General features: G+C 29.3%; 1 protein-coding gene across 1 annotated transcript in view; it reads left to right on the top strand.

The window, feature by feature from the left end:
* Positions 1 to 3,557: 3,557 nt before the first annotated feature.
* LOC111631487 (mitogen-activated protein kinase kinase kinase kinase 5-like) overlaps positions 3,558 to 21,928 on the top strand; it is a 64,940-nt gene continuing 46,569 nt past the window's right edge. Inside the window, exons 1-2 of the mRNA XM_023375731.1 lie at positions 3,558 to 3,675; positions 3,764 to 3,879. Of these exons, the coding sequence (XP_023231499.1) occupies positions 3,576 to 3,675; positions 3,764 to 3,879 (216 nt within the window). The 5' untranslated portion in view covers positions 3,558 to 3,575. The remainder of the gene's footprint in view (positions 3,676 to 3,763; positions 3,880 to 21,928) is intronic.

Here is a 21,928-nt window from a genome sequence, read left to right as displayed (position 1 = left end):
TTCCTTAATCTCGAGAACGGAATTAGATAAATGAATGTCGAGACTAGATATTGAAACATTAGGGACACCAGAAGTCATGTTATTTTAATTCAAAAATTTATCCTTAAAATCAGTGGCGTAGCGTGGGTGTCAGCCGCCCGGGGCAAAAGAAAATTTCGCCTCCCCCTTATTTAGATATCTCAATTTAAAAGACTAAAATTCAGTTCCTGATGCATGCATAATGTCATTTTGCAATCGAAGAATAATGTGCAGTCAGAGCCGGCCCTACCATAGGGTGAACGGAGCAGCCGCTCCAGGCGCTAAGTCCTAGGAGGCGCCTCAGTGGTAAAGAAAATTAAAGGGTATAAATTAGGGGCAACCAGGGAGCGCCATAATAGGATCTCGCTCCATCCTAAATCTTGCCTCTGGCCGGCACTGTGTGCAGTGCATGCCGGTTGTAAATCAGTTACAGTTAGGAACTAGGGAGACTTTGGTAGGAGTAACGTAAGTAACCTAGATGACAGCTGTATTGGATGTTGGAGGTGTATATGAATACGAATCGTAAAAAAAAGGACGCCAGGTGGCTCACGATATTCCCGGACAAAATTAATAGTTCACCCGGACAGTGAGTCGATTCCCATACTGTCCGGGTGAAGACCGGACGGGTGGTAACACTATTCCGTGCTCATTTCACTCGGTCCGAATCATAGGTGCCACCAAAATATGAAATAAAATGGTTCAAATTTTTACAAGATATTATTATTATTTATTGTGAAATTTTTCCGCCCCACTACGCTACGCCACTGCCTAAAATATTTTACATAGATGGCCGGCACGACTCTATCGTTAAATGAAAAGTATGATGTAGAGGGGCAAGCCACTACTAATTTGAAATGAAGAGCATATATTTTAAATGAAATATATGATTAAAAATTGCAGCCCGACATTGTGACATGTCACAATAAATAATTGCACATAATAATTAAAAATACAGTGGGTGATCAACCGGTTAATAACAAATATCGGCATTAATCCTCTTTTTTAGAAGAAAAGATATCTCACCGAGTTTCTTGGTGTTCTTCATTCAAGAGATCTTGGCTTTCTTCTGTCGTCAGATCAGTTTCAGGTTCCATTATGAACTCTTCGATGTTCTTTATTTCTCAGATGTAATTTTTATTACTCCTTTAGCTGCTTGAGTCTTCTTGATTATACAGTATTTTTCTTAAATACGATTAAACTGCGGCCTACTGTAGACCTGTTCACGCCATACTTCCCAGCAACATTTGGCATCTTTTGCCCACTCTCTACCTTTGCTATTATACTGTCACCTTTAGAAAACAAAAACAGACGCAAAACTTAACGAGTGCCTACCCGACAGTTTCGCGAATACATAAAAGAATTGTTTTGTCAGAAAAATAAACGGCTGGAATTACAAGGGAGAGTTTCAAAGTTCGGAGGAATACTATCAGATCGGTATATACCGACTTGATCGTCGATGTCGACATCTCCCACACTCTAAAAAGTTTCGAATTGGTCTTCCCTTGTCCGAAGACAAGGGAAGACCAATAAGTATTCATTATTTTATTTCGCTTTTTCTTGTGTTTGTTCTGTGGGGTGTTCGTTGTCCGAGTATAAAAATCTTTCGCGAAAGTGTTCGTTATCCGATTTGTTCGTTAACCGATCACCCACTGTATAAAAAAACTTTAAATAAAATAGTGCGGAAGTTGTTGATTATCTTCACTCTGCTGTGAAAATTCACCTAGATCAGCTGCATCATTCACAGATTCAAATTGCGCTACGTTTCGCTGGAGGGATCCGCTTCTCCTAACGAGTCCCCTTCCATGTCAGTGGCGTACCGTAGTGGGGGCGGCAGGGGCGGCCCGCCCCGGGAGGCACTTTTTAGGGGGCGGCAAAATTTCACAATAAATAATAATAATATCTTGTAAAAATTTGAAACATCCTAATCTATACTTGCATCGCGCCTACGATAGTGCTATCGTCCGGACAGTCCGGGAATCGGCTCGCCGGGTGAACTAGTAACTTTTTCATCCGATGAATTCCTGCGAACTCCTTTTTTTTGCTTGTACGATTCATTCGCGTTCATATACACCGCTAATATCAAATAGAACTATTTTAAACAGGTCGCTGCACTACCATCAAAATTTTCATTGCTTGTTCTGTGACAAAATTGAATTTTGGTCTTTTAAATTGAAATACCTAAATAAGGGGGGCGAAATTTTCCTCCGCCCCGGGCGGCTGACACCCACGGTACGCTACTGCCATGTTGAATTCAAAGCCCTCTGATCACATATACCGTCTTTTAAGTAAACTCACAATTTAGATGAAACTTTTAAGTGTTTTATGATAATAGAAATAAAAAATTACTAATGCAATTTTGCTTTCAATAAACACAAGAAACAAAATCTCTTATTACAGAAACGCCTGAACGCGCACAAAACACAACAGTAAGATAGGAATACGTGTTTGCAAGCTAGTCATGTCGACAAGTCAACTAAAGAGAAGAGTTGAACTCAGCGTAAAGAGGGGAGAACAGATGGGAAAAATACACGAAAAAATACATATTTTTCAAATGAAAGGTTTCAAATGCAAATGAATTAAAAATAATGTTTAGGCGGCACTTCAAGAAATTTAGGAAACTAGCCTAGTTAACATTCATGGAGAAATTATCAATCGAATTCACTATATTTTGCCCTTGAAAAGTTAAATCTAGTTTAGATTTGATGTGGCTGAAAAAGTACTGTTTACAACACTGTAACTAGGATGCCACCTCTTCGGGTTTTCACACTTCATCTCCGAACTCCGGGTGTTACGGTGTTACGATTATTTTTCTGGGTTGCACTGATTTTTAAGCATTACTGAATAAAATAGTTAAATTTTTGAGCATGTTATTCCTCTTCGTAGTAATCGTCTCTTTTTCCCTGCATGTACAGTACAATACTTATACAATACTCCTGAGGATATAACATAAATACACAAAACAAGTTGAGTGTAATGTATTGGAATTTGTTAAATTGTTGTAACTACCTCTACTAGATGCACCCGGTTTTCCTAATACATTTGTAAATCTCCGTTCCTATAATCGGGCTTAGCTAGCGCGTGGATGGTAGTCACGTGCCTGAAATATCTCCAGGTTTACAGAGCTTCACAGGTGGTCCCCTAACTGTAACACGTGTATAAATTACTTTCAATAAAAACAATTTAAAACTCAACACACATAAGGTGTACACAAATACAATTGCCTTATCTTTTATCCAAGTTATCGCAAAAATGTTTTAACTGACGACCCACTTTACTTAACATTTCATCCTTCCTATTTCATAACAATTGGCTTCACCACTGATAATTAGGATCTCTCTCTCTCTCTCTCTCTGAAGTTTTTCTTCTCTATTTTATAGCACACTTTGATTTTTCCGATTACATTTTTCATTTTTCAATTTATCATTTTCATCTCTATTTACATTTAATAACTTTTTTACCGATATTATTTATAAATATATTTATCTAGACACTTTTATGTTCTTTATTAGCAATCAAAATACCAGTTTAAAATAAACAAACACGGTCAAAGTGGTGCGATGTTCGATATGTCAGATGTAGTCGATAAGCGTCTAAAAGCGCCATCTAGCCTTCCTTACAGAGTTGTTGCTGTTTGTATCCAAGAAAGATGGATGAACTGTTTGTAGTGGTTTAAGAAAGTTATTATTTTTTTCTTTTTTGATATTATTCGAGGCGCAATTATCAAAGTCATGGGCAAATATTTCAGATGAGACGGAAATGAATAGAAACATGGCAATGATAGATATATCGAGAAGAAATCCTCAAGACGAATACGATTTGATTCAAAGGATCGGCAGTGGAACGTATGGAGACGTTTATAAAGTAATTCTTTTTATCTTTTATTATAATTAAATAGCGATTAACTGTATCGGTTAAGAAACGAAATTTATTTTGGATCCGCTCGCTAAATTATAAACAAAAAAACGGTTCTAAAATAGACTTCGTTTATATTGAAATTCGTGTTCCAATCTAATCAAATATACCATTATATTTTATGCTATAATTTTATCTTCTCGATTCTCAGTCGGCTTATGATATTTTTATAATATACGATTAAAATATTAAATGACGTACGCTTAACACATATCGTCTTGAATATATGGAAGTGGATTTAATTATTTAAGTGATAATTAATGAGTAATATACAAAGAAAAGGATGTAGATGACAAAAAAGAACTTTTTAAAAAAGATCTGTTGTGTCGTCATCGTTTATGTAGTAAGGAACTATTGAGCCAATATTACAAAACATTTAAAAATCAGAGTAATAGTTTAGACAATGAGAAAATGTTTTAAGTAATATCAGAAAATAGTTTGGCTTACTTAATAATTATAAAATGATTTTTATTTTTAAGATTTTCCTCCGGCATTTACGGAAGGAAAATTAAATGATAAACATAATCAATTGGTGACAATTCTTATGTCGTAATATATTTTTACAAATTAATACTGTGTATTTTATAAATTAATTTATTAACGCTTATGAAAAGATTACTATGAAATAATTCATGATTGACATATTCTTTCAGTATACATATTTTAAAATGATTGATAGAGAAACCAAATTTTACTTTAGTAATTAAAGCTTTCAACTTCCTTGACTTTAAGAGTCGTATTTAAGGTTAAATAAATCAGTATTTTTTATATTGTCGTGAAATATAATGCTAATATTTCGTATTAATTTAATCTTTATATTAATTTACGGCCTGACTAATAGGTAAAATCTCCAAAAGTGATATCTATCAAAAACAAGCAATGATGTACCGATTAAGATTTTGAAAATAATAGATCAAATTTTACTTCAAATTTTTCATTTAAAACTTAGTTACTAATTTAAACTGATTAATTTCAGAATTAAATCAATTTCTCTGTATAAAATTTCATTATAAAATGCTGAATAGGAGTCTAATTAATCGGTCTAAATATTCTTTAAAATTATTAGAATATCTTATTTTTTTCTAGCTTTAATCAAATCATCTACTGGATTAACCATAATTAAAACATATTAAGAAATATTCTTTTATAAATAAAATTTTATAGATAAATTTTGTTGTGCATTTTCATTCTTATTAAAAATTTAACTTTCCAGATTTGTTATTACACTGAATAATATATACTATACTTTGATAGTCTCACCTACATAATGTTATTGCTCTACTGTAGTACAGTGGTGCACCCAGAAGAGTGGGCCAAGGTGCCCTCGCATCCCAAAAGTAAAAGGGAAAGAAATACTAGTAAATTTTCCAAAAATATTTTTTAATTAAAAATCATTTTTTTAATTTATATTGTGTTGTGTGTTCTATTTCTATATTACCTGTGAATTAGTGGTTACCTATGGTAGGAATTTTATTGAATTCGCATTAAAAAGCTTTTCTGTTTAATTCGGCTCCCTTACGATTAAATCTTGAGTGTATTACTAGTAGAAGAAAACTACTTTATCTAATAATAATTAATTTTCTTTATTTCAATAGTTAAATCATTTTTACAAAAGTTATAACTTATCAAATACAATCGAATCTCAATTATTCAAGTCCTGATTAACCAATGTCCTGCATTATCCAAGGTAAACCTGTAATGAATACACTTTTTTATATGGTAATTCATAAAAGATAGTTAAAATAATAATAAACATTACAAAATGATTTGTTTCTGCTACATTTTACCATTTTTAATGTGTGAGACACCATTCATATTAAAATGTGACTACGGTATACACATTTTTATTCTTATGGTACATGCTGTATAATAAATGATGTAAAAATTGTTCTTATATATGATTAAATTTACTAAGGTATAAAAAGAGGCTTAAAAATGATGTATCATATAAATCTTTTGTATTCATAATTTTTAATCTGAAATGGTTTCTGTTTTATCTGAATTTTTGGTTATCTGAGGTAGTATTAGTCCACATTACTTTGGATAATCAGGGTTCTTCTATAGTTTAGTTTTTTCTGTAAACTAATTCCAATTATATACAAACTCAAATAATCTATATATAATAAATTAGTCTCTTTTTCAATTTTTATATTGTTGATCAAAATATTACAAAGAACTTTAATCTAAAAATTATGTATTGTATTTAATAATTTCAGCAACTACCTGTAAAAAGCAATCAAAGGAACTGGATAAACAAGTAAGAAATTACCACAATAATCAAAAATCCAGCAAAAAAAGAAAGGGTGAACATTTTATATTAAACTGTTCTTTTTTTGCTAAAACTAACATTTTCAACCAATTTTATTGGCCATTGTCTGGTTTAAAATGAAATTAATGACAAACATAAAATAGAATTCACAAAATTTGAACTAAAAGAACATATATTTGATTGGATGTTGCTGCTTAGTCATCACTTGTATATCATGGAATCTGTTAACTTACAGCTGAAAAATTTCTACTGGCCTTGTAAATTTCATTTCTTTCCTAGTGTTTAAGTTGGGCTTTGTCCTGATGTGATGAGTGTCTAGGATGACTCTGTCTAGGTAGACTTGCACCTAATGGTTGGTAGTGTATGCTACTAAAGCTGTTGTGGAAAGACCCTTCCTAATAGATTTTTCATGTTCTTTTAAATGTATGTTCAAGGGACATGCTGTGGCTCCATTTACTCTAATTTGCTATCAACTCTATTATCCAATAAATGGTTGAGGGTAGACTCCTTTAGGTAAATTCTATTTTATGTATGATATTAAATTTTTGTGAACTTGATGGTGGCCAATAAAGTTGGTTGAAAACTTTAGTTTTATTAATGTGTTCGTTCCTTCTTTTTTTTTTCCTTGAATTTTTGGTTATTGTAGTGATTTCTTATTCAGAAATTATCTTTAATAAGGAAGGATTAGGGAAAAAAGATAAATATGAATTTCTATTTAAAAACTGTATTATTACTAGTTAATGTAATTGTCATTTGTAGAAATTTTCGCATTTCAAATTTCCCAACTATTTTTGTCTTTCACCACCAACAAGTAATAATAGTAAATGATTTCTTCACATTCAAAATTAAGACATTTTTGCCTTAAAATGCTGAGTAGTTATTAGCATTCCTTACATATTTTCATGACTACTTTTCAGCTAGAATGCACCAGTAGGTAGTACAGTTAGTTTATCAGTAAGGAGATTCTATATGTTCAAGTGAGAAGTCTGGTGACTGGCACAATAAAAACAAATGAAACAAACTGGGTCATCCTATCAGCCACAACAAATGCAGTGGGCCAATTGGAGCAGACCTGAAAGCAAATGGGTTGAGGACTCCTCCTCTTTGTCAGAGGCTCTCTTTGAATGAATGTACTGTACAGTACAATACTGTTAAGAAATGAGATATGGAGAAACACCAATGGTAATATTTTGGAAGAAAAAGGTAAAAACTTGGTTACTGAAAGGGCAGCATTTAGCAACTGACATTAAATTCAAAACAAGAAATAAGAAAGAAAGAAGGTTTAGATGGAATGTACAAAAGTTTAGAAAATACTGTAAATGTGTACGTTTATAGTATTAAAATTAAATAATTAGTTGTATTAAATACTGTTTTTAGTTATTGTTACATTTTTTTTTCTAAAACAGAACTTTATTTTTAGTCATTATATAGGCATGCCAGCAGTAGTTTTAGAAAAAGTTCACTACATATTTTTAATTCTTTGTGAAAGATTAATATTGATTCATTTCTGAAAAACAAGAATGAATTTTGAAATACTGTAATGTTTTGAGCAGTGATTTTTTTTAACAATTAATTATGAATTAATTTGAATTGGTTATCTTTTCTTTTTTGATTTGCAAATTATCTCTTATTTCCTTTTGGATAATTGATTCATACAGAATAATTAGTCCAATGTTAACACATCCCATTGAGATTAAATGAACTTTAATGTAATAAATTAAACTAATTATATGCTGTTTTATACAATTTACTACACTCAAAACTTTTCTTACTTTTTATCTCATAATTTTATCTCTAAACTGTGCTTATATTTATATAAGAGGAATAAACTTTCTGTAATTTTGTGTACTTCATTAATTTGATCAATCAATATTTACTTAATAATCTCATTGTATATTCTTGATTAGATCAAATGAACTTAGATGATAATGAGCAAGTTATACAATACAAAAATAGCATAAAGAAATTATCTTCACTTTTAAGAAATAAAATCTGTTTTTCAAAACTTATCAATATTTGTATTTTGAAGGGAGAAGTGCTTCAATCTAATGTGAATCTTAAAATTTAACACAAAAATTTTTGATTTATTGAATTAATATTGAATTTAAATTTTAAAATATATATTTCTTCAACATATAAAAAGTAAGATATTAAATGAATTGTATAAAATTACTATAAAAATACTATAAATTAACAGAGTCAAACTTGAAAAGTTTAAAACAAAATCTATGTATGACACTAACTTATTACTGTAAATTTTGTATGAAAATCCATTGTAGTTTATAACACATGCTATATAAACCTTGAAAAAATTATTAAAGACATTATTATGAGAGATGGGAAATTACCATAGATTTACCAGGAAGATACAAATTCAGATAGTAGTGTCTAATAATATCAGTTAAAGCACAGATTGACATAGAATGAATGAGAGAATTAAAGTTGATGCATTTTCTGAAATCCCTGAAGATATTGGTGATTTCAAGAAAAATTACAAAATTTATGGCATATGAATGTCTACAGTATGAAGAGGATTTTTCATATTTTTTGGGCTGCAATTTGAAAATAATGCAGACCTATAAATTTCCACTGTTGTCCGTTCGTCCATCTGTCTTTCCTTAATCTTGAGAACAGAATTAGATAGATGAAAGATGAGACTAGATATGGAAACCTTAGGGGCAGGAGGCCCTGATTAACTATATATGAACTTCTGATGCAAACTGGAGGTCATGTTATTTCAATTTAAAAACTTCCCCTGAAAAGTGTTAGATAGATGACTAGCATAACTCAGTTTGTAAAGGAAAAGTATGATATACAGGGCAAGACACTGCTAATTTGAGGTGGAAACCACATATTTTAAATTAAATAAATCAAAAAATATGATTGTCACAATGCCAGGCTGCAATTTTTAATGTCATAATAAAATAATTGCTTGTTTTGAAAGATGTTCTTGTTAAGTTCAAAGAAAAAACTGTTTTATGAGTTCATATTTGTGAGAAAAATTGGAAGCTAACCCAAATCATTGCATAATCTGTATATGTTTTTGAATTGATTTTTAAACATAGGTCATATGCAAGTTATCAATACAAAATTGTTACTCTTTTTTGTCTTTAAACCACAACTAAAAAGGTTTTAATTAAAATTTCCTACGATTAACCAATTGAAGTCATTCAACAATATGAAAAACAAAAACAAAAATCAATAATTTTAACTCATTAATTTTAATAGATAATATTTCAGTTGTAAATAAAATTGATTTCTAGAATTCTTAACTATTTCCTTGAATATTTACAGTGAATTCAGTTTCTATTAATCTGAATCTGAATCTAAGACAATAAAGAATTGTTTCACAAATTGAAGGTGTGAGAAAGCATTAAAGTTTTACTGAAAAGCATTCAAATTTTATATATCTATGCATGCTCTCTAAGGACAATATTAGGTGTTTTATCACTAAAGCTCTCTATGTCAAAGCAGATTTTTGTTTATAGCAAACATTAAAAAAAATCTGCTTTGACATTAAACACACAAATTTGACATTTGACATGCAAAAAAGTATGAGTCTGATATCTGATAGGTAAATTAGATTTCTTTTTTTTCATTGTTTTTGGTTGAATAGTAAATCAATTTTTCCATTATATTCAATTTTTCCATTATATTCAATTTTTTCTTTCAGTTTGATGTAATATTAGTTTTATACAGTAGAACTTTAATAGTATAAAGTAGAACCCTTAGGAATATTTTTAAGATAAATCTCTCTGAATAGTCAAATATTTTCACTCCTTGGTTCAGAATCTGATCACTATAGTATTAATTTCTATGGAATAAAGAAAACCATTTTAAATTTAAAATATTGCATTTGTACAGATATATAATATGGAATTGGATATACATAGATATCATAGTCTGTCCTTCATATAACAAAGAAATAAAAATTTCATAAATTTTATCTAATGTTTTTGAGCACTCTGACCTGGTAATGTGGTAATGAACACAACAGTGCTTTAAAATATTAAATTTTTTATTCTTGAAAGTGCTATATGCAATTCATATGCATATGTACTGTACATTACTCTTAATATATGTTTGTCTTTATGATGGGTATTTGTATTTGATTTATATATATATATCACTAAAATATATAAATCTATATATATATATATGTATAGATGTATTAAGGTTATTGTAATTCTATCAAGAGATCTACAGTGTTGGTATTGATACAGTAAAATGGGATAACAAAATACATTCTTTATAGTAAAATTTCATTACACTGAAATATAGTCAAAATACTAGAATGTTGAAAAGTTATTAAATAATGAAAAACTTATAAAAGTAAGAATGGTTGAAATTGTAGTTTTTCTTGTATCAGATAGAGAAAATTTCATGCACTTTAAAAAATTTTATAATCAAAATGAATCAAAATTTACAATTGTAACTTTATATAACAATATCCCAAACCTGATGTATTGATACTAATCCTAACTCTCGCCATAATTAATCAGGCTATTATAGCCCGATTAATTACAGCGAGAGTGGATTAGTAATTGTAATTTTTTTATTTTTTTATTTTCTGCCTTGTGGGCACTAAGAGGATTTTTTAATAATGCTTATATTTTTTTCATATCAAATGCATGTGTTTTAATCATAACTTGATATTTTTGAGTCAGTTCATTCTTGAAAAATTCAGATTGACCCAGACTTGAACTCAGATAAAACTAAAAAGTAGCTATAAATTTGATATCATTCATAACAGGAATGCTTATATTGTAAAATTATTTTGTTATTGATCATTTTCAGAAAACATGGTTGATGAAAATGCAGACAAATTTTTTCAAGCCAAGCAGTCCAATAATTTGGTAGTCAAGTGATTTTTTTTTATTGTTTTTGACTGCCATAGAAAGAAAGCCTTTTTTAAAGTTCTGAAGTTTATATATGGTGGATTTTTATTGGAGATATTAGTTATTGTGAAATATCTTAACCATTTATTTGAATGAGAAAAACACATTTTAATTAAAATTTCAGATGCAAATCACAATCATTTTTCTTTAAGATTTGTAATGTAAAATGAGAATTTAATATACATAATTTTCAACCTACACAATAAAGAAGCAATAATAGCAAGCTGAATCATTTGAATAGATTGTAGTTGATGAGATTTGTGAATAAATCATTTTCAACAAGATTGTGATAAAACTATATTTAAAACATAATTTGATGATTGTTATAAAAATGTTTATAATAATAAGAAAATCAATACTTATAATTCTATATATTGCATTTATAGACAACTTTTGAAAGCAATTCTTTGTATTTTTGGGAAATAAACAGTGTTGTTTCATTAAAATTTTTTAAAGATGAACAATAATATATTTTTCAAAAAAAAAAAAAAAACTAACTCATTATCTTCTTTTATTTTTGCTTGTTTGTTTGACAAAATGGTTTGGAAATTGTTTTATTAATCAAACAGTATCTTCACCTTATTAATTTGTTACCCTTAAACTTACAGATATTTGTAGAGATAGTGTATTGTTTTTTGTTCTAAAAAAATTGACATCCCACTTATACATGATATAATGCCAATAAAATTAACTAATTTAAACATTGTATAATGTTTAAATTATTGTAACACATTATCACCTGTTATAATTTTATTTCATTTCTATAAAAAAATAAAAATTATATATTATTATTTCATATTAATAATTTTAATATAATATCATATAATGATTGTAAAGATAATGCAAAACTTGAAAAATAATGATAAATCTGTGTAAAAAAATACAGAAAAATTCAAATTGATTTATATAAAGAATGAATTTTAAGTACTGTATATCAAAAAGAATATTTGTTGTTCCTTTAAGACTCTAACCTTTTGGTAAAGAACTGTTTGTCTTTTAAAAACAGACTTACAGTACTGTACATGACAAAGTATAAATTTGAATGCATAATCACAACATAGTATGTGCAGTTTATTGACTTATGTAAAAATTATTCTAAAGAATACAGAGTCCAACTTGATTTAAAGTGTTCATTTTTTAAGTGACTACTAAGTTTTGAAAGAAATTACAAAGTACCTAACCTTCAAATTTAGTAAACTTAAATTTTAATCACAATAATTTTATAATTGTTTCTCAATAACTGTTAGATCTTCTTGTCATTATACAATCAATGGCTAAAATTGGTATGTAACAGCAAAATTAGTTGTTTTTTTTGTTTAAATGATTTACCCTGTTTTTTGAGTTATTTAATAAGCATTTATTTTTCATTATAAATGCTTAACAACTGCAGTGAAAAATCAGACATTGATTTTATGATCTAAATGAAAGTATGAACTGGTGGTCTTATTTAATTTTGTGTTTTAAAAAATTATTTTTTAAAATTTAAACATTCTCAAAAAATCATTCAAAAATTTTTTTCTGCAAATAGTGTATATTTTTAAATTTTGCAATTAATTGCTTAAATTGAGAAATTAATAACATTTTAAAAGGACACCACCTTTATTTTGAATTAGTGTAATTTCATATAGTCTGTATCTTTCATTCATATTTTATGATTGAGCTACAAAAAAATACTTGAAGCTGAGCATTAGCAAAGCTGCTTCTATGAGGCTTACAGAATTGTGTTCGTTCTCAAAATCCGTTCGATAGACTTTGCCATTTTCAATTAATTGCGATGCGGAATCCAAAAATGTAATATGGGGGTTTATGATTTCGTTTTCGATATACATATAAGGCCGTTTCACGAGCGCGCACGACAAAGTGATATCGCACGAGTCTCACGACTTTGTCGTGCGATGTTTCACGGTCGCTAGAACGTCTTGTATGGGCTTATAGAATCGAGTTCGTTCTCATAATTTAATGGATCGATAAAACTTTGCCATTTTTCATTAATTGAGACGACGAATTCAGAAATGTAATGTGGATCTATTTAAATATAAAAAAATCAGCAACGATTCGCATAACTTTCCCGGCAACATTTAAAATTCTGATGGAGCTTTCTGTTACAATATTTCATTAGAAAACTGTTTACACTTTTAATTATTATAAAATGGCAAAAAGCTTTATTTTGAGAGGTTTTATAAAAAAAAATTGTAAATGATAATAACAAGTAAAATCGTCCTTAATCCGACCCTACTCGAGATATAGCACACGACCACCCTTCATCTCCCCACCCCGTCGACCTTAAACCATCAAAATTTAATGGCACGAATCTTTCTGATAAACAAACCTTCCTGCAAAATTTCAGAAAGCACTAGAGTTATTAAGCTTCAAAAAGTGTAAACAAAATCGTGCCACACACAAACACACACACACACACATTAACAATGTTGATGTGTGTGTTACTTTCCCTCTTGTCTATTAACTGAGCCCGGAAACTAAAAAATAGGAGTCGATGAATTCGTTTTCAATATACAAAGATATTAAAGTGACAATGTCCATGCTTTCTGATGCGACGAGCGCACCTAACGGAATTTAGGCCTAGAAGTCAAAAATAAAAACAGTATAACGTGCGCCTAAATGGAAAATAGATGCGAAAAACGAACAAAACACAACAAAGCAATCGCCATCGATTGATTTTTTCTTGAATTTATAAGTTTACAATTTTTCAAATTGCAGCCCTCCCAAAAAAACAAACACTATCGTCCGTCCGTCTCTCTTTCCTTAATTAATTTAATCTTGAGAATGGAGTTAGATAGATGAAAGACGAGACCAGATATGGAAACCTTGGGGGCAGGAGGCCCTGATTAACTATGAGAACTTCCCATGCAAACTGGAAGACAAGTTACTTCAATTCAAAAATGGTGTTGGATAGATGACCGACATGACTCTATTGCTAACGGAAAAGTATTATGTACTGTACACGGGCAAGACACTACTAATTTCAGGTGGAGAACATATATTTTAAATTAAAAAGTTATTAAAAATATGATTAAAAGTTGCAGTTATTTTTTAAATTCAATGTGAAATTTTGCTGAAATATTTTACCTTCCAAATACAGTGGTACCTCAGGATACGAATTAATCCGTTCCGAAACTGAGATCGTATCATGAAAATCAAGATCGTAAGGTGAATCATTTTTCCCCATACGATTACATGTAAAACCAAATAATTCGCTCCAACACGAAAAACACATTCAAATTAAAGCTAAGTAGTACATAAAAAAAACTATAGTAAGGAAAACACTGAAAAATGCGTTTTGTAGTTGTAAATGTATAAATAACCATAATAGAATAATAATTGATTTAAAAAAAATGTAGCTATATTTGCACTTTACCTTTGAGGATAGACGATGGTGGAGGTGTAAACTGATGGAGGGAGAAGGGAAATGATACTAAAACTTAACTTACATAACATAATGTAACAATAACTTAGAAAAGATTAAAAAATTAGTGTTGTTTTATATATATATTTTTAATTTTTATTCACTGCTTTTTGCTTTCTTTCCTTCACTTCCATCAGCACTTTCACTGGATAGAGGTCGCTTGGTAAAATATCTATCCAAAGAGGTTTGGCTTTGCCTACTTTTTAAAATGTTTCTAAAATGACTTAGGCAAATGTCATTACTCCGAGCAGCAATACGGCCAGTGTGAACCTTTTCGGGATGTTTCTTTTCAATAAAATCAGTCACTTTCTGATAATACCTCAAGATTTCCTTTATCGAGCGAGATCCTTCCACGACGAAGCAAACACGCGGACTGAGACCAATGAACAGAAGTGAATAAAAAATGGCGCTGCGAACTAATGTAACGTCGTATGGTGAGTTTTTGTTCGTATCGTGGAGCAAAAATATGTTCTAATTTCATGTTGTATCCTGAAAATTTCTTATGCTGGGGCGTTCGTATCCTGAGGTACCACTGTACAGGGTGCAGCATAAACAACTGACTGATTTTAGAAAATCTTTCCACCTATGTGTTTTATCACAGATTTTATTGCCACAAAAGGTTGTCAAATTGAACTGTGTTTAAGACAATGCTTCAGTTATGTCTTGAAAATAATGTCCACGAGATGGTCACTCAAATTTCAAAACATTGTTCCATTCTGGATGGAAGAGAACCCATAACCTGGTGGGGAATGTTCTGTGGAATGTCATGGATCCCGCACTGAATTTTCTTCCCGCCACTTCCTAACTAACAACTCTTCAGGGGGCATGTCGTGTGTTAAAATGACGCCGAAACAGTCGCTCTATAACTGTGACAGAGTTGGTTTTTATGAATGCTTCTACCGTAACAACTAGCTCCTGTAAAGACCAGTTCTCCACGATCACACAACTCCAAAGAAGTGTGCAACTAGAATATACTCCAAGGACTGGCGAATTGTTGAATGGCAATTTGTTTCAAATTGCATACAAAATTTTAATTAAAATTATGACGATAAAGTTTTCACGGTTTATCGTTATTTTTCTAATTATGAAATTTGTATCTTCATATATTTTCAGAAATTTTAAATAGCCTACTATCTAAATTTCAGAAGAAAAAATTCTGAGAAGTACAGTATACAATTATGTTCGTTTATATTTTATTTTATCAATATATTCGAGATTTTTCTGAAGACGTCTTTATTACATAAGAACGAAACTATTGCAACGACACTGACTTTTCAGTAGTCTGCTTTTTTTTCTGAGAAAATCGTCAGGAAATTCAAATTTCTATAATTAAATCATGCAGTTATAAGCGCACATGATAGTGTCACTAATAGTTATTTTCCTATTACAGTATTATTTAAATTTTTTTTTTACAAGATTCTTAATTTGGAATCATTATTTATATGATTTTAACAGTAAATGGCACAACTGGTGATTTCTTAGACATGTAAGATATAAATTTTTGAATTATATAGTAGACGAACTTTCTGCATATCGTTGTTAACTACCGATTTATATGTTGCATTTTTTTTTTCATGGAATGTGAATTTGATTTCGCTATTTCGCTTTACTCAAATCTTATATTGATTTTAAAAATGCTTTTTGAAAGCAATTCAAAATGTTTACAATTTTTATTCTGCATTGTCATATATTAATTATAAACATGAAAAATCAGTTTTAGGAAATCAGCGAATTAAAAAACATAACAGAATTTATCTATCTGTTCTGTAAAAGTATTTCTTTTGGTTTTGAAATTTTTTCTTTTACAGAGATAATAAATAAAATTCTAAAATATGATGATATAGTAAAATTTTATACCAGTTTTATTTTGTAAAAATTCGATTTAATTTATCTCTTTTAATATTTTCAATTACTGAATATCCGATGTTGTTTCAAAACAACGTTTTGTAATAGACATTTATGATGTAACAAACTATGCATATTGCATACTTGTATGCTTTAAAATTTTGAACAAATCGTAGAAGCACACTTTTTTCATTTCAAATTAACATATTAATAACTGTTTGATAATTTTATCATACTTCTTCTCCCCCCAAAATTCTGATGAAATCAAACAGTCTTCCTGTTTTTCATTCAAACCTTTCAAATAATTTCAGAATTACTGGAAACGTCTGAATGAAAAGTATGATCTTGCGTTCCTTTTTAATAAAAATGGTTCTTAAAGGCCTTGGATTTTATCAGAGGAAAAGATCCAAGGCCTTAAAAGATTCTAAAACTTTAAAAATTATGCCGAGTAGTCATGCAATGTATAGCGGTGATTTAATGTCTGATTAACTTGAGTAATCTGATGTCAACCGAAACGGAATGTTTAGCTTTGTCATGCAAGGCAGTTTTATTTATGACAGAATTACTTTGCCTAGATAATTCCGCTGTAGATTAGAGTGCAGATTAAAGTCCGTTGTTTTTCTTTTCGGTTAGAAATCTATTAAATTTTATTAGCTTTGTTGATGTTGCCTGACATATCGATGAATAAACAATATTGAAAAACATATTTTTTTAATTTTTATTTTATAAGGCCGTTTACTTCAGTTATAAGCGTAATCTTATTTCGATTTTAAAATTTATATAAAATAATTTCCATAATTAATAAATATAAATAACCGACGTACAGCTCTGATTCATTAGTGAGGTTGTGGCCAAAGTTTTCATCTCTAAAACGTGTACATCGAACGTCGAGCGCCGCTTACAAGATAGTGGCTCTCAACGTTCGACGTTCACGTTTTACAGATGAAAACTTCGGCAGCAACCTCGCTATTATCTCGTTTAACCGCTTACTAAGGTATTTCTCGGGAATACACCCGAGTAACGAGTAATACAACCATTATCCAGATAATCGGGTACTTAGTTTGGCAAGTACACGTTTAAAAACCACAATTCTTCTAATGTAAAAATCTAAAAATAATATACAATAGAATCTGCTTATTCTAATCACGGATATCGTTTGTCGTTTAATGTTATCATAAATAGCTTGTAAATTCAAATATATTTTTATAAAACTTGCTTATTGTAATCAGAGGTTATAGTTGTTATATTAGGTAAATAGGAATTTTTAAGTTGTCTTTTCAGCTTCAACACATGGCTGATAACGTGCTTTCATCATCACCACCATTGTTATCTGTCTTAACCAGTGTTTTAATGATTATTTACTTGCAGTACAAAAGTTTAAATTGCTGACATTTGTTATTTCAATTATACTCTGGTTGAATTATTGTTAATTAATAACAATTATTAATTAATTATTAAAATAATTTTAAAAATTTGTTTAGATGCCAGTTAAAACCAGAGTTCCTACTTATTGTATTTTTATTTATTTAACTAACTGATAACATTAAGCGCGGGATATCATCATCATCGTAAATATAGGAGAGTATCAAAGTGATTACACTGTACGGATTCATTGCATATTAAAACATTAAAAATTTATTATAAGACATTAATAAATCATTATTTTATAATTTACTTAATACAAGTATTTTAATGTAAATAGCATTTTTTAAACAAATCGTTAATTTTTAAAGGATCAGTTTTATTGAAATTTTTTAAATTAAAAAAAAAAAAGTTGGCAAGAGCTCTTGCTCGACTTTCCCAGCACTTGAGCCGGAGGTTAAGGAGACCGGGAAGGAAGTCTTATAATTTTCAGTTATACTTCGATATAAAATTATAATAGCAGAATTACTTCTTTAAAATTCTTTTGGGTTGTCAGAAATTTCTCTGTTTAAAAGAATATTTAAATTTAAATTAAAAACACTAAGATACATTAGCACAAAGTTAAAATTGTGTGCGGAGCAATCTGTTTTGCGATTTTTATATTATTAATTATTTTAAAAGGCAAAGGCTTAATTTTGATTGTAGAGATGAATTTCGAATAAAATTTTTAAATGCCGAGTAAAATGTTCATTAAGTCTGACCCCACTCGAGATACGACACATGATCCCCGCTATCTCCCTGTCCCCTTGACCTTTACCCATCAAAATTTAATAGCATGAATCCCCCGTGTACAGAAACAATCCTGCCAAATTTCAAAATTTTTGATTCATCCAATCTTGAGATATAATGCAAAGTAGACGTCTACATACATACATATAGAATTTGTAAGGATTTATTTGGTCTCCTTGAGTGTAAAAGCATCGAGAAATGCAAAAAAGGGGTTTAAAATTCGACTGATCATATTTTCCCTATGTCATATTCTATAATATCCGGGAAAGTAAAAAGAAAAAAGATAACGTTTTTAAATGTTGTTTTGTATATTGTTAATTGATTAAAGTCAGCACTTCATCTTAAATAATTAAAAAGAACAAAAAAGACTCAGATTTAAATATGATAAATACGAATTTTTGAAGTGAAATAATCGTATTATAACCAGGTATTACCCGGTTAACAAAATGCCGAATTCCTAACATAAAAACATTTAATACTGTTTTGAATATATCCGGTAAAAAGGAATATTGTCGCTATGAATTATTAAGAATAGACATTTTTAAGCAAAGTTATTGTGTCAGAAATTGTAATAATCAAGCATTTTTGCTAGCAAAAATGCTCGGTTATTATAAATGTGTGTTTCCGATTATAAACATTAATATTTTAGTATTACACATAAAAAGATCTAGTAGACTAAATAATATGAATTAATAATTTAAACGCATTTACTCATTCAAACATATTTATTTATTTCTTTTTTATTGTCGCAAATATTGCAGTTTTTTTAAATAACTAGGTTATTGTTTGACTTAATGTTTTGTAAGTTTAACTAATGAGGAAATCCAGTAGCTAATATCGGAAACTAATCTGTAAAGAAGGATGTGGTTAAAGTTTCGAACAGTTCATTAAAGATTATTGATTTGATTGTCGACGTGAGGTACTATCCCATTAAAGCTATATAATCTGTCACAATTTTGTCCATTACGGGCGTTTTGACTAGCAAAAGGGCTGGGCAGCACGAATGAAGGATGGAGAACAATGTCCCGATTCGTACTACTCGTGATAAATTGTAACATTCGCATCTCCCACGTCAGTAGACTAATACCTTAATGTGCGGCCATCTGACCCATTTGTTGGGCTGCAATTTGAAAAAATTGTAGACCTATAAATTCCCACTGTCGTCTATCCATTTGTCTGTCCGTGCTGTCCATCTGTCTTTCCTTAATCTCGAGAATGGAATTAGATAGATGTAAAACGAGACCAGATATGGAAACTTTAGGGGCAGGAGGCCCCGATTAACTATATGACAACTTCCGAAGCAAACAGGAAGTCACGTTATTTTAATTTAAAAAAAATTTCCCCTGAAAGGAGTTAAATAGATGATTCTATTATTTAAAAATAGTATGATGTACTGTACAGGGGCAAGCCACTACTAATTTGAGATGGACAGAATATATTTTAAATTAAAAAGTTAGTAAAAGTATGATTAAAATTGCAGCCCGACATTGTAGAGATGTCACAATAATTGCTCATTAAAGAAAAAATTGTTAGAAAGAAAGAAATTTTTTTAAAAGGAATATTTAATGTCTACGATACAAAATAGTTTATACAAAAATTACCGTATTTGAAAGAAAGTATTTCACGTTCTATTCATTTTCTGAGATACAGTATATCATTTTTAAAGAAACGTGTTAGAGAAATCCTGCAGTGTTTCATAGATTTGCACCGTACTTAATTTTTTTATCAATCGAAACGATTAAAACTAAAACGTGTGATTTGTGGAATAGACAGCTGTCATCGTTCTTACATAAAATATTTCGTTTATATTCTTGTCTATTTTGATTTTATTAGCCTATTTTTAATTTTAAGAAAGGATATTATTACTAGTGCAAAAATAGACTTGTTAGATTTTTTATTTATTTATATCTCTGCTTCTGTTGTGACAGATTATTACCATGAGTGAAAAAGAGAAAAATTTCTTAATGATTTATTTGTTAAGAGTTTGCATTAAAAATATTTAAGCTTATATTTATTCACATTTTTATATATGATTTAGTTTAAGATAAACGAAAACATTTTCTTTTAGTAACTTTCTTTAGTAAAATATTTATACTGTTAGCATTTTGACGATCGTTTTTACTATATTTTACACGTTAACAACAGATTTTTATTTCTGTAGATTTGTATTTTTTCGTTTATTATACTGTTTGTTGATATTTTTCATTGTTTTGATTTTTTTTCGTACTACTATCTAACGACATAATGGCTTTATATAAAGTGCGTGTAAAGTTACAAAGTATATAACGCTTAAAATGATACCTTATATAGATTATTCGAAGTTCAGAAAATTTAAATATATTTCTTTTTTTGTATTGCAGACATTTTTCTCTAAATATAATCGATTATGAATTAATAAAATCGGCTTTCACTCATTTTAAGTGCTGTGCGATCATGATTTACATCATCTTTTGAACAAACGATTTTTGAAATGACCTTATAACATAAATGATTCTTATTTTTACGCAGAAATTAGAAATTAAAATAGCTTTATATATGTCCATTCAGGATTAAAAATTTTCAAAATTAATCATTAACTTTTATTCTTTTGACTTCTTCAAATTAAAAGAATTAAACTAAACCGTAGAAATGTTTACAAATTATGTTTTTAAACTATACACTTTACAGATGATTTTCAGCTAAATTCTTTAGAAAAACTTTTCACGTAGTAAAATATTTTGAAAGTTTCTTAAAATATATCTTGAAAGTAATTTTATAAAAATTCTTAAAATAACATATCCATATAAAATAAGCTGGCAAATTATGTTAATAATTTATGCGTTCTCGAAACGCATTCCTCCTATTTAAATATATTTTTATGGAATAATTGATCTTAATTTGCACGAATTTTGGTTTCCCAAAGCTCTTTCTATAATTACGAGTTTTCTATTTGGTAAAGCGAAATTTTCTTTACATTTATATTACGAAAATATCTTAGAATAAAATTATTTTTTCGTAATGTATCTGTATGATATATTTAAAAATTATTGCAAATACAGAATAATACGGATAATAATTTTTATAATATGTACTGTACAGTTATTAATTTTAAAGAATATATAAATAAAACTTGACAATCTATAAAATATTTATAACATGTAGTATGGTAAGCAAAAATAATTCATTTTTATTACCATAAATTGAGATTATGAAGTCATTTATTTTCTTTTATTTCAACTTTTTATTATTGAAGTTGGTAGTAGGTCAGTATAATAATTTTCAATATTTTTGTTTAATGTAATTGCTGTAAATACAGTAGAGCGTCGATTATCCGAAAGTCAATCATCCGAAAGAATTCCAGTCGGCAAATTTAAATTTTTGCCAGTGCTGTGGCGCTGCAATCTTTGGCTACTCAAATATTTTACTTTTTTG

The sequence above is a fragment of the Centruroides sculpturatus genome, unplaced genomic scaffold, assembly GCF_000671375.1.
Source record: "Centruroides sculpturatus isolate CEXI.00-Female unplaced genomic scaffold, Cexi_2.0 scaffold518, whole genome shotgun sequence".
Taxonomy (NCBI): domain Eukaryota; kingdom Metazoa; phylum Arthropoda; class Arachnida; order Scorpiones; family Buthidae; genus Centruroides; species Centruroides sculpturatus.
Note: the sequence above shows the minus strand (reverse complement) of the source record. Positions and strands in the feature narration are given on the sequence as shown.